This window comes from Sander vitreus, chromosome 13 (assembly GCF_031162955.1).
Source record: "Sander vitreus isolate 19-12246 chromosome 13, sanVit1, whole genome shotgun sequence".
Lineage (NCBI taxonomy): Eukaryota > Metazoa > Chordata > Actinopteri > Perciformes > Percidae > Sander > Sander vitreus.
Genome location: NC_135867.1, coordinates 17847159 through 17859613, shown reverse-complemented (window position 1 = coordinate 17859613; position 12455 = coordinate 17847159). Strand labels below are relative to the sequence as shown.

The following is a 12455-nucleotide window of genomic DNA, read 5'->3' as shown; positions in this document are numbered from 1 at the left end:
CAGCACACCCAAAGAGAAGATGGAGAATAGACAAAAGGTGAGGCAGGAAAAGGGGGCTCAGCATTTTCCAGTGTTGAGTGTCCAGATGTTGAACTCCAGAAAAAATTACAACTACTAACAATCACAGCTTGTTTTTGAAGAAACAAACAAATGTACAGTCAAATCCCTCAACATATGGCTCGACATTAACATACAGTGAGCTCTGTGTGGATTATGAATGCAACTGAAATCGTTTGTGTTCCTCTTTTCACTTCTCAGATCAAGTTAAAAGTTCAGCTATGGTCCGTATTCATCTAAGATATATTCAGTAACCCATGTTTCTCCACTAAGAATAAACACACTGTTGAAGTCTAACGGTCAAGTTCATTTCACAGCCTTTAAAAATACTGGAATATGATATCTTACAATAAAAAAAAAAACCAGATACAATCAAGCATCTGGTAAGGATGCCCCCTGGGCGCCTCCCTAGGGAGGTGTTCCAGGTACGTCCAGCTGGGAGGAGGCCTCGGAGAAGATCAATCAAAATGATCTTGCAAATCATTTGTAACTTTAAACCTAAAGTTAACGATCTCTAACCTGGTACCAAAAAAAAACTAACCATGTTATATATGAAGCTTACACAGTGTACAGCCTGGAGAATCAGTGCAACAACAAAAATAATAATTCATCTTGTCTACAAAGACTACGGGCCAACGCCTGCAGGATTGCTCACAAAACAGTCACACTCAACCTGTATTTTCGGCACATGGCAAGTTTAAAGGAGCTAGAAAAATATTGGCCAATATTAGCGTATTGCAGATATATATTGGATATATTGGCTGATAAGTAACACAAGAAATGGCAGTACAAATGCCAAAGTAGAGTTAAACTAGAAATTTTTATATATATATATATATATATTTATTTATTTTTTTATTTTTTCTCCAGTCCACCAGAGAGCACTGACAAGTTTTTTTTCTTTTTTTTTTATACAGTAAGACTGGACTCCCCAAATATCAATGTGTATCAGCCTAAACAAAAAACTGTAGTCAAGCTATAATGACTACAAATCAGTGCAAAATTATTTCAAATAATCACAACGACTCTTGTCTATGAGACTGTCTGCTGTCAAGACAAGACTAAATTACTAGGGAGTAATTTCCTTGTTGTAGATGTAGAGTACTAAAAAATGGTCTGAACTGTAAGACCACCGGAGATTTACACAGACCCCTCAGGTAAGACGCTGAACCAGAGACAGTGGGCTCTGTGCTGGTTCAGTACTCATGCCTGAACACCACTTGAGTTGTGATGGTCTGTGGGCTGAGTGAATTTGTCAGCTTCATCCAGCTGACAGGATACCTTCAGACAGTGCAGCAGCACAGCCGGAGAACGCGACTGATCTGCTGTGACAGACAGACACAGAACTCCACTTCAGCAATGGGTCACCTTGCACAGCAAGACTGTAACCCCCCCCGAGACTGTGGACGCTACAATGCGGCCTCAGTGCAACAAAATTCCTCTAATAGGTAATGCTCTGTACCTTTTGCATTAAAAAGCACTACAGTCCATTACAGACAGTTTTCACATGAGCCGTTATGTATGCTTCTTTCTTGTGTCATAACCCACAGCTGTATTCACAAAACTGCTTCCCCAGCTTTATCCTGTAACATGCAAATATGAATTTCCCCTCACGTGTATTATAAGCTGCTGCGGGTGAAAAGCATGACATTGTCTCATTGTGTAATTTACCAGGCTATTGGCCTGCTATTGAGCATCACTCAAACATAAAACCACATAAAAGAAATCCATTCGAATATGAAAAGGGTGAGCACTAAATACTATGTACTGCAGAGTAGAGCCTGAGGCAAAAAGATTGAAAACAGCTGGCTACTGGCAGATTATCTCAGTCCATGACCATTATGTTATTCATCATCTCACTCTTACTCAACTCACAAAAAGTGAAAATATCCCTTTCATCTACACTCCATGGTAATAATAGTCTTGCAAATCATGTGGTCTGTGTGGTCCCTAAGATGCCCCAGTTCTTTTGCTTCCCAGGTGAGATACTAACTAATTTAAATGTTATTGAAGTTTTGCTTTTTGTTTGCATAAACAGTGATAGTAACCGGGTATGAATTTAGTTCTTAGTTTCTGGCCTGTTACCAGATTTTCAGTTAGTTAATATGAAATCAAAATTAGAAAAGGGGCTGTGTGCACTGCTAAGTTTTTCACATGCTTGCACACAGTGACAATTCTTGCAGCACAATGTGATATGCAAAAAACAAAACCAAAACAATTAATTGACAAACCGTTTTTAGGAGACACAAACAAACCATTCAAGTACATATTACTGTATGTCAAGTGTGGGATTTACCATTAGGTGGGATTACCATTACACTTTTTGCCTGTTTCCCTGTTTTTTGGGGATAGTTTTTCCTTATCCGATGCGAGGGTCAAAGGACAGAGGGTGTCGTATGTTGTACAGATTGTAATGCACTCTTAGGCAATATATATATATATATATATATATATATATATATACACACACATATACATATACACACATACACACAGTATGTTCCTACCCTCCTGAGCCAGCTAAGGTGGTTCGGGCATCTGGTAAGGATGCCCCCTGGGCGCCTCCCTAGGGAGGTGTTCCAGGTACGTCCAGCTGGGAGGAGGCCTCGGAGAAGACCCAGGACTAGGTGGAGAGATTATATCTCCACCCCGGCCTGGGAACGCCTCGGGATCCCCCAGTCAGAGCTGGTTACTGTGGCTCGGGAAAGGGAAGTTTAGGATCCCCTGCTGGAGCTGCACCCCGAATATTGGGCTAACTGGAACTAATATGGTAGATAATGTCTTGTGTATAATATTAACAAAAATCTGCAGGAATAATGAGATCTATGGATTATGAAATTAAATTCACTGGTTGCGTGCACAGTAATGAAACTCAGGGAGTGTATCTAATAGCACCTTACATTGTAAATAAGCTTAATACTAACGAGGTTTTCAATATTTTATTTTCATTTGCCAAAGCCTCCCAGCTTGCAAGTACAGCATGTGACTAGCGCAAAAATGTAAATGTTGTTCTTGTTAATGTATGTTAATGCACCAAGACTGTAGAGGCTTTAAGTCTTTCCCAATACCAATATACCACCTCTTTAAATAGTTTATGGACTCACAGATGCATTGGTTGGAATTCTGACTTAGTTAATTGTAATTGCTTTACTACTCAAATGGCTGATGTTTATTCTTTTGGTGGTGTGAGTTTTCAGATTTTCACTTGAAAACAAATCTACACAGCTGGAAACCTCCAGCGATGGTTATGAACATTGTTTATGTTCATGTGTTGACAGCGATGACAGTACCCACGGCCAGGAGGGATTAACACAGGCTCTTCAGTGTTGCACCTCCTACACAGGCTTCATTCCTCTACTTTGCTCCATCCTTCCCAATTTCCCTTCCACCCCTCCCATCCCTTTCCTTTGTAGCACTGCTCTGGATTAGTCACACTGAGAAACTAGGGCTCATCTCCATAACGTTTTCAATCCTATGAAGTGAACAAGTATGGAGGTCACACCTAAAGAGTAATCTCAGTGTCCACCCTCTGCCGTACGCACTAAGGGTGTCATGATTTTGATTTTAAATCGAAATCGACCGAAATTAAGTCACAATCTCGAATTTCGAATAAAAAAATGGAATCGCCGATACTGCCACGCCCCCATGTCACGACTGGTCGGCTTGCCAAGCGGAAAAAAAACATCGAAAAAAACACACACGTGTAGCCTGCTCGAGGTAGCCCATTTCCTGATTGATTCTACCACCACTCCAGTGGAGGCGCCAATGAGCTAGATTACGATACACACAGTAGCAGAAGAAGACCAGCTACAAACACACACACACACAGACACACACACACACACACACACACACAGACACACACACACACACACAGACACACACAGACACACACACACTGATCGCACTCAGCTTGAGCGAAGCGCTGCCGGCATGAATGATGTAAAAAAAACAAAACAGGAGTGAGTCGGTTCATTCTCCCGGTTCAGTGACACTACTCGGGTTAATTAACCGGCTCTTCGGTCAGTTCATCAACACTGGTGTTTAAGTGCTGCGAGTCAGTCAACCTCCTCTAACTTAGCTACAGCCAGTCAAAAGTTAGCATGGCAACTGCAGATGCAGGAGACCCATCGACAGAACTTGAGCCCCCTCCTCTTTCACTGAAGTCGCCGGTGTGGAAGTATTTGGGATTTCCAGTGAGTTATGTTGACAACGTTCGCGTTGTCGACAAAAAAGCCACAGTTTGCAAGCTCTGCTATGTGCGTGTACCATATTCTTCCACTGGCAGCACAACTAACATGGCAGTTAATCTGTGTGGTATATGTTCAATTGTTCGGAAATAGTTTGTTAAGACACTTAATTGTTCAGAGAAGATTTGAGATGTTTGAAAAGTTTGAGATGTGCACTATATAATGCACTGAAATTCATTCTAATTATAACTTGAAGACATACAATCTATGTTTAAACTCACTACACATTCACACAACATTACAAATGAACTCACTTACCTGAAATATACATATAACCACCATACACCGTCCCAGCATGGCCATAATGTGGTTCATTCATTTTGGCAACATACGTCCATTCATTTGTCCTTGGGTTGTAGCACTCCACAGTAGCTTGAAGAAAAAGACAAGGAAAAAAGAATGCATTAGTAGAAAGTAGGTCAAGACACAACTAAGAAGACTAAGGAGGACAAACAGCAGCAAATGAGGCCTTGGAGGGTCTCAGCGTGGGAGCTAAAACACAGATTTAACAGTACACATTGCTACAACCCCACCAGCACTGAATGCACTAACTGCACAGGAAATGGGTAGATTGTAAGATCCTTTATCTTAAGGCCTCTGAGGATGGTTTTACAATATCTGTGCGAAACTGGAATAGGGACACTGGGATTCATGAGTGACGCTCATAGGTGAGTGACCTCTTAACAAGCAGCAGTCAACTTGTGTGCTCACTGTGTGCTTGGAAAATGGTTGTGATTGGGTGCAGAGCAAGTTTGACAACAAGCAGGAGTGATGTAGACTTAGGTATCAAGGGCTCGTCCCCTCGAAGATGTTAGCCTCAATGAAGTGTTAGGCTGGCTACACACTGGCTGCGTGGCGTTTCTGTTGCGTGGTGTTTTCTATGTCTTTGCACACCAGAAACGTGTCTGACGCGGAGCTGCTGCTGCTAGCCTTGTCTGTACACATGTATGTTTCCCATTGATTTACTGCACTTAAGCAGCAGTACACTTCATCAAGTGATCTTCTTATTATCTTCCCAGCTCAGGGAAGTCTCATCTGCATTTAACAGGAGAAAGAGTTACTGTATTTTTATTTTTTCTTAAACAGGGGTAGAGATATTGTAATCAAAATGATAGCTTGTTGTAATCAAAATGATAGCTTGTTTCACAGAGTGCAGCTAAAAGAAAAAGTCAGACAATAAGTGGTCTCAGCTGAACACCAAGAATATTTTAAAGGCTTTGGTTAATTCAATGACTTGAAAAATATTCATACTGGTTCCAAAATACAGCAGTAAGCTCTAGGCCACAAAGCAGTGTGAGCCACCTGGGGAAATGTCAGCGGGGAAAATGAGCGAATGCCTTACTCTGCTTGCTCAACAACCATCATCACAGCGACCTTGAGCAGTGCACAAAATATTGCAGCTGCTCAGTGGAAGCAGAACAGACATATTAGAAGACAATACTTGTACTAAGCGCAGTGAAATTATATGAATGCAGAGCAGGGTCGGACTCAAAAAGGAGTGCTTGTTATAAAAAAAAAAAAAAATCTTGTAATTAAACAAATGATTATTTAACATGAGCATGAACACTGAATGTTGCTGATTCACCTACCGACACCAACGGCTAATTTAACTTGAAAAAATTGCTTTTTTATTTTACTCTTAGATTTTCCTATGATCAACTGAAAAGGTCCTATTCCTAATTAGCATGATTTTTTCTCTTCTGCAGGCTGTTCACCAAAACCTAGGACATAGGACACACCAAGGGTCAATCTGGTAGCTGGTGACATCTGGTTATAAATCACTATGTAGCATACTTCTCTGACCTACAGCAGTGATTCCAACATGTGGGGTCAGGACTCCGTAATGGGATCGAACGTTACTGTAAGTCATCTGTGCTGCTTTTGACAATTATTATCGACAATTATTGAGTAATTGTCAAATGATCATGCGACACTTTATAAGAAAATGTTTTTTTCTCTCAATTGTGTGACTGAGGTAAACAATGTTGTAATTATTGTTTTTAAAGACCTATAAAAAGGTCTTATAACTGGGTAAAACAGAGATTTGTCAAATATATTTTTGTCATTTGAAAAGATAATAATAGAGAATAAGCACACAAAGCCTAATGGGGAATGAAGTCTAGCTACGTAACAAAAAAATATGCCGTGTGTGTGTACCGGTTAAAATGGAAAGGTTCCTCCTGTAAATATCCATCTTGACGTTGTTAAGCTTTTCTTTTATAACCTGGGCATTTCAGACGTAACAATAAAACCACACCCGTATGACCTACTCAGAGTAAACAAATATAATGCAGGGACTGGGCACATCCAGAAAAACATCAAGGCTAAACCACATGCAGTGAACGGGCAGTGGAACGTAAAGCAGAAAAAGGCAGTTGTGTAGACAGACAGTGAACCGGGGCCGTGTTCTTTTTGGTCTAATTATAACCCAGAAGAGAAGACCGCTCACACAGTGGCCTCTCCCTCTCTCCACTGCAGTTACAGAGCTGAATTTAAGTATTGGGTGGCACCTCTCTGTGGTCCACAGTTGCGGGTGCAGAGATTCCAGATTGGTTACTCAGCAACCAAACTACAACGAACAGATATAAATATATCACCCCGTTGAAGGGATCCTACCAGATGGGTGAATTGTGAGTCCAAATGTCACAAAATGATGTTTTAAAAACTATGAAAAGCACCAGATTACTGACTCATGATGATCTGATACGACCCCTTTATAATCACTGACAAATTGTATGAAACTTTTCACTTCCTCTCTGCCAGTACGGTTCGTGTCCCCAACGGCCCTGACCTACAATTCAATGGTATCTGATACTGCCTTGAAGTAAAACCTACATGTTATGTGTAACTTTAATCTTGAATATTTGTTGAGACTGTATCAGTAAAGTGTTCAACTCAACAAAAATATTTAAGGGTGTAGGCTGTGGCTTTTTTATTATAAAAGTGAAAAAATATAAAAACGTGCAATATAATATATTGACACCCCCAATAACACCTCACTGAAATACAGCCTCAAAAATGCAATGTTACAAAGGATTTGGCATGTGTTAAAATGCTTCTGTAATGGATTACATTGGATCGTAAAAGTGTTTATGATAATGTGCACATCCTCTAAATTGTTGGAAATTACACAGAGATTATGCAAGCGACATGTTCAAACAAGCAAATGATGTGTAGGCACAACCACTTGATTACCAGTGTCAGTATGCTTGCAGCCTTAATAAACTGCACATTTCTCCTACTGCTCCTTGATATTTAAGTGTATAATCTCATACAATATTAATTAAAGTTGTCTGCTGTTGCTTAAAAGGAAACATAAAAACAAACAAGCAGGGAAATAAACTCACCAAGCTCCCCGGCAGCGTTCCTTCCACCGACAGCGTAGAGGTGTCCCTTGAGTGCACTGAGGTGGAAGAAGGTACGTTTCTCATTAAGGCATGCCACCTGCATCCACTTGTTGTAGCGAGGGTCGTACCGGAACACGGTGTCCACTGCTGTCTTGCCTTTGGTGTCGTAGTTGCTTTGGCCACCCACCACATAGAGAAAGTTACCGATGACGGCAATGCCGTGTTGGTAGCGGGGTGCATCCATGGGTGCCAGCGCCTTCCACTCATGAGCCTTCTCATCAAAAAGACGCAGCTCCTTACTTACAACTAGCTGCTGGCGCAGAACACCACCCAGGGTGACCAGGTGGGCACTGTCTGAGCGGATGGCTGTCCGTTCTGACTGCATAACTGGCTGCATGTAGGGCATCATTTGGTAGTTGCTAGCCTCCAAGAGAAGGTTGACACAGGTGTTGTCCGTGCGCATAAAGTCCACTGTCTGCACGTGATTGATGAGTTCCTGTGGGTTCATGAGAGGAAAGCGGATGTTCTTCATGAGCTTTGGGGCAAAGTCCATACGACCGTCTTCGTAGCGTAACCAGCGGCAAGCAGCCTTGAACAGGTCCAACTCAGTGCAGTGTTTCAAGCTGTTGCTGGACAGTACAAAAGCCAACCGTTCAAATGGTAGCTTGACAAACTCTCCCGTGCCCAGCAGTGAGGGGAAGTTTTTCAGGATGAAGTTGTTGACATACTTGTCCACCTCTGTGAGGTTATACGCGTTGGCGATGCGCCCCACCTCGACACAGTTGTCAAGAGAAACCTGCAGGGAAGAAGAAATCAAAATCTCGGAAAGCTGCATCCAAGACTGACAACACATCTTTAGACATGAATGACTGGCTCTTCCTAACTTGTATAGATAAACTCGTTTCCTTAGACAGGATGACTTCAATTACAAAATATCATTGTCATTTAGCAATGAGGGATGCTGCAATCAAGAGGCAAATGAACATACCGTCTACACCTATAACAGAACATAAGTAGTGAGCAAGAGGATATGCTGTTTTCTCTGTTTTCCAGCACTTTAATCTTAATACCTTTCAGTTTTTAAGACTGTTGGCAAACTAAGTAAGCAATTTTAAGACGTCAACGTGTGCTCTAGGATTTATTAAAAAATGTAATCCACACATATAAGCTTTAGTTACATGTTAGCAGTGTATTCAAAAGTAAGAACAAGCTCATACCTTCAGAACACACCAAAGTTCATGTACATTAATTTAATGTACATGAACTTTGGTGTGTTCTGATGAATAATCCTGCAAATTTTATATACATTTTCTATATAAAAAGGAAATGTTTATACACACTAACTGCTGCTATTTTCTATCATAACATCTTAAACATTATACCTGGTGCCTTTCTAGCCAAGCAGAATTGTCAAGTTGGTTGAATGACAATAAGTGCACTGAAAACCTGAAACCTTTTTTTTTTTTTTTAGAATGTTAGGGGGTTCTGGGCTTTATATAGCAAGCTTGGGAGACAGACCATGAACATGGAGTAACTAGTTACTAGTCATCATTGATCTAATGTAAGTGTAGCCTACCAGAATTTGTCCACAATAACGTAGCTCTCCTCTTCTTTATTGTCTTGATTATTTCTTCTGACTGACAATTTCTACTTCTTCTAATCCTTCTTGAAATGTGCCTTTATGTACAGTACTGTATGGGCTTGCCAAAATATTTTGGGAAATATTCCACAGCTTTCAAAAAGCTTTTGAAATCCCAATATCCAGTTATTTCATCCAACGACCTTAAACATGTTCAACAACAAATGTACAACTGGCCAACACTAGAGGAAAGCTGTGTGCTGTGCAGTAATGTGTAGCTGTGGCTTGTGCGTCTGCCTCCTTACCCCAGATATAAGAAAAACCTTGCAGAAGTCCAGCACAGGAAGGATTTGTAAAAAGCTGGCTGCCTCAAGTGTGTCTTGCAGATTCTCCATGTTGAGTGACAACTTGGCCGTGTAGATAAAGTCAATGATCTTCTTCAGGCCTATTCGGTTAACTCCGTGAAGCTTGATGCACATTAAATCCTGTTCTTTCATTCCACCTGCATCAGGGTGAGAGTGGGGGATAAGAAAAAGTAGACGTGGTTCAACTTATACATACTCTTATTTGACTAACAGGTCTGTGAGCAGCCAAATCTATTTGCTTTTTTTTAAAGAACTTGAAGAATAAAGCGCATATAACTGAACAAATTAATTTAAGTTGAAAATAAAAATTGCATTATTTCATTTAGATTCCTATGCCATTGTACGTAAATGACAATGAAATGTTTTCAGTGTCAAAGGACTTATGTTCAAAAAAAGGATTGAAGGTCTTAGAGAAAATCCAATTACTCAGCATCTGTGTTCACAGCTCCCTTATCACTAATGAGCTATCCCACAGTACAATTTCCCCTTACTCTTCTTCTATTCTCATCGCAGAACCTTCTTCATCTTTATCATATACTTTAAATGACAAATCTCCAAACTTAATTTCACGACTGTCTTAATATGGACATCTAAAGTAGCTCCGCTGAAAATTCCCTTTCATTGCTCAGTAATGCCAAGGGTGCTAAAATTACGAATCAAAGATTGAGTCATGAAAAATAAACACCTTAATTTAAACAGGCTACAGGTCTTAGACCTATCCAATCAAACAGTAAGGTCACTTTTACTAACATCTGTGTAACTAGGTTTCCTTGGGTTTAACCACAAAAGACCATACAACGCCTGGTCTTTTCAGGCTAATTACCTTTTTGCATCCAGCAAATGTTTGTAGAAATGTAACTCATTTCTAAATACGACTGTTTATCTGTTAATCCTAAAAATACCATTCACACACTGTATGTGTTTAAATGTACTCAAGGTCCATCTACCTCTGCATACTGCACTGTTATGAATATACACCATACTGGAGGGACGTGTGCACAAGGTCAATTTGAGTAATCTCTCAGGAGGCAAAATGACCTGTCTTGAAGCATGGAAATGTTCACGAATAAAAAATGGTTTACCAGAAAATACAGTGCAGGAGCGAAGAAGATACAACGCAATCAAATGCATGCGGCATAGCGACAAGGAGCAGATCCCGCACAAATCAGCGTAACTGGTCTGGTACGAGTAAAGTGGCTAACCCAACTGTTGAACAAATGCCCTGGTCAGTACGAGGCTTTGCAGACCCACCTGTGAACATGGCTTTGAAATAGTCGGAGGAGGAGGCCATCATGGCGCGGTGTACAGGGAAAGCTTCATCGCCGTCCCCAGCCACCAGTGTGACGTCACATAGTAAACCTTCTATCCTCAGCTGGTCAAATCCCTAAGAGGAGACGGGGAAAGGTGAGGGATGAGTGTTACTGAGCCAAGCTTAAAGGACCTGCACTACGCAGTGGTTTTATTCCAGAGAAGTGGACCACGGCATGTCAGATGTGAGCTCATAGAACCAAAATGGTATGGTACTTGAGCTGTCTGTCTGATTGTGGCCTGCTTGATTTGTTGCTGTCTTGCACCTAACTGGTTGAGAATTATATGTTTAGAGCTACAGAATATTATCCCCATGTAGGCATAGCAACATAGTGGGAAGTTGTACAGCATGGAGGCATTACCTGCAGAATATCGGACTTCGGCTACACAGATTAATTCCGTCTCTTCGGGGGAAACTGTTGATATTTCAAACAAATAATCCCATCCTTATCCTTTAATCAATGACTTGTATATCAACACTGTTAATTTACATAATGCAGTCAACTGCAGTGACTCTTTGGAGAGTCATATTTTGTGTCCACTGTTTAATTGCTTGGCTGCTGCGTACCTGAGGCTGTCTACACCTTTTTCCCCCACAAACATAATCACTACTCTGCATACCTGATATAATTGACTACTACATCTTATGCTTTTTGCATTAAGTGGGGCAAACATGGTTAAGTTAAACACATCCTTCATCGCCGTCCCATTATTTGCCATGACTTACAGTACGAGCCAATCATAATAGCTAGCACTAATAGCAGGCAAGCATAAAAAAAAAAAAAAAAATACAATATATGCTATTAACATATTACAACAACTCAAACTCTCAAATGCAACAGCTAACTGAGACTAAGTGAGTGTGCTAACTATGTGTGGCTACAGTGTGTAAGATTAGATGGCCTATAATAATCATTCTAATTCTCTAACTGTGCTCTGACACCAAGAGAATAATGTACAGCCATTCGTTTCAATGAGAGCTGGTGACGAAGGGCAGCCATTGTTGGGACAGCAGCAAACAGCTCAATGCCAATATCCACTACAACAAATTGAGGTTGATCTTAACATATGTTGACAACAAACTTTTTATTGTCATGCATCTAGTTTATATATTACAGAATGCACAATAATCAATTATCAGCTGTTTTACTCTCTGCTTCTCCTTAATGGTGTAATTTTGATAGATTATTCAGTTCTCTGCTACATGGGAACTGTTGTTCTTGTTTGGTTTTTTTAAATATTAGATAGGTTTGGCTACACTTCAATGAAAGGAAAGTTTGGCTTCTTTATCAATATGATGGGCTTTAACTGTCAAGTACCTGCTTCAAATACATACATACACAATACATAAAGTATGAAAGTAGGTCACTTCAAGAACTTAAATGAAAAGAAATGAAAAGAATTAGATTTACTTTCTGTTACATTCTCGATCAGCAGTGTTTCATAATAGTCTCGTTGTGCTCACTTATATTAAATTACACAGAAACCAAATCCCAAATGCTTTGTTAATCATTGAAATATTGTCTAAGCTATTAAATTGTATCCTGTA

At 40.3% G+C, this 12455-nt stretch overlaps 1 protein-coding gene across 5 annotated transcripts in view; it reads right to left on the bottom strand.

Annotated features, from left to right (window-relative positions):
* The window catches only part of klhl13 (kelch-like family member 13), a 33092-nt gene that overhangs the window by 2181 nt on the left and 18456 nt on the right, over window positions 1–12455 (bottom strand). For all 5 annotated transcript variants that reach the window (XM_078266061.1, XM_078266064.1, XM_078266063.1 and 2 more), the window contains 4 exons: window positions 10850–10982; window positions 9539–9735; window positions 7655–8450; window positions 4566–4679 (listed from right to left, as the gene is read on the bottom strand). In XM_078266061.1, the coding sequence (XP_078122187.1) occupies window positions 4566–4679; window positions 7655–8450; window positions 9539–9735; window positions 10850–10982 (1240 nt within the window). The remainder of the gene's footprint in view (window positions 1–4565; window positions 4680–7654; window positions 8451–9538; window positions 9736–10849; window positions 10983–12455) is intronic.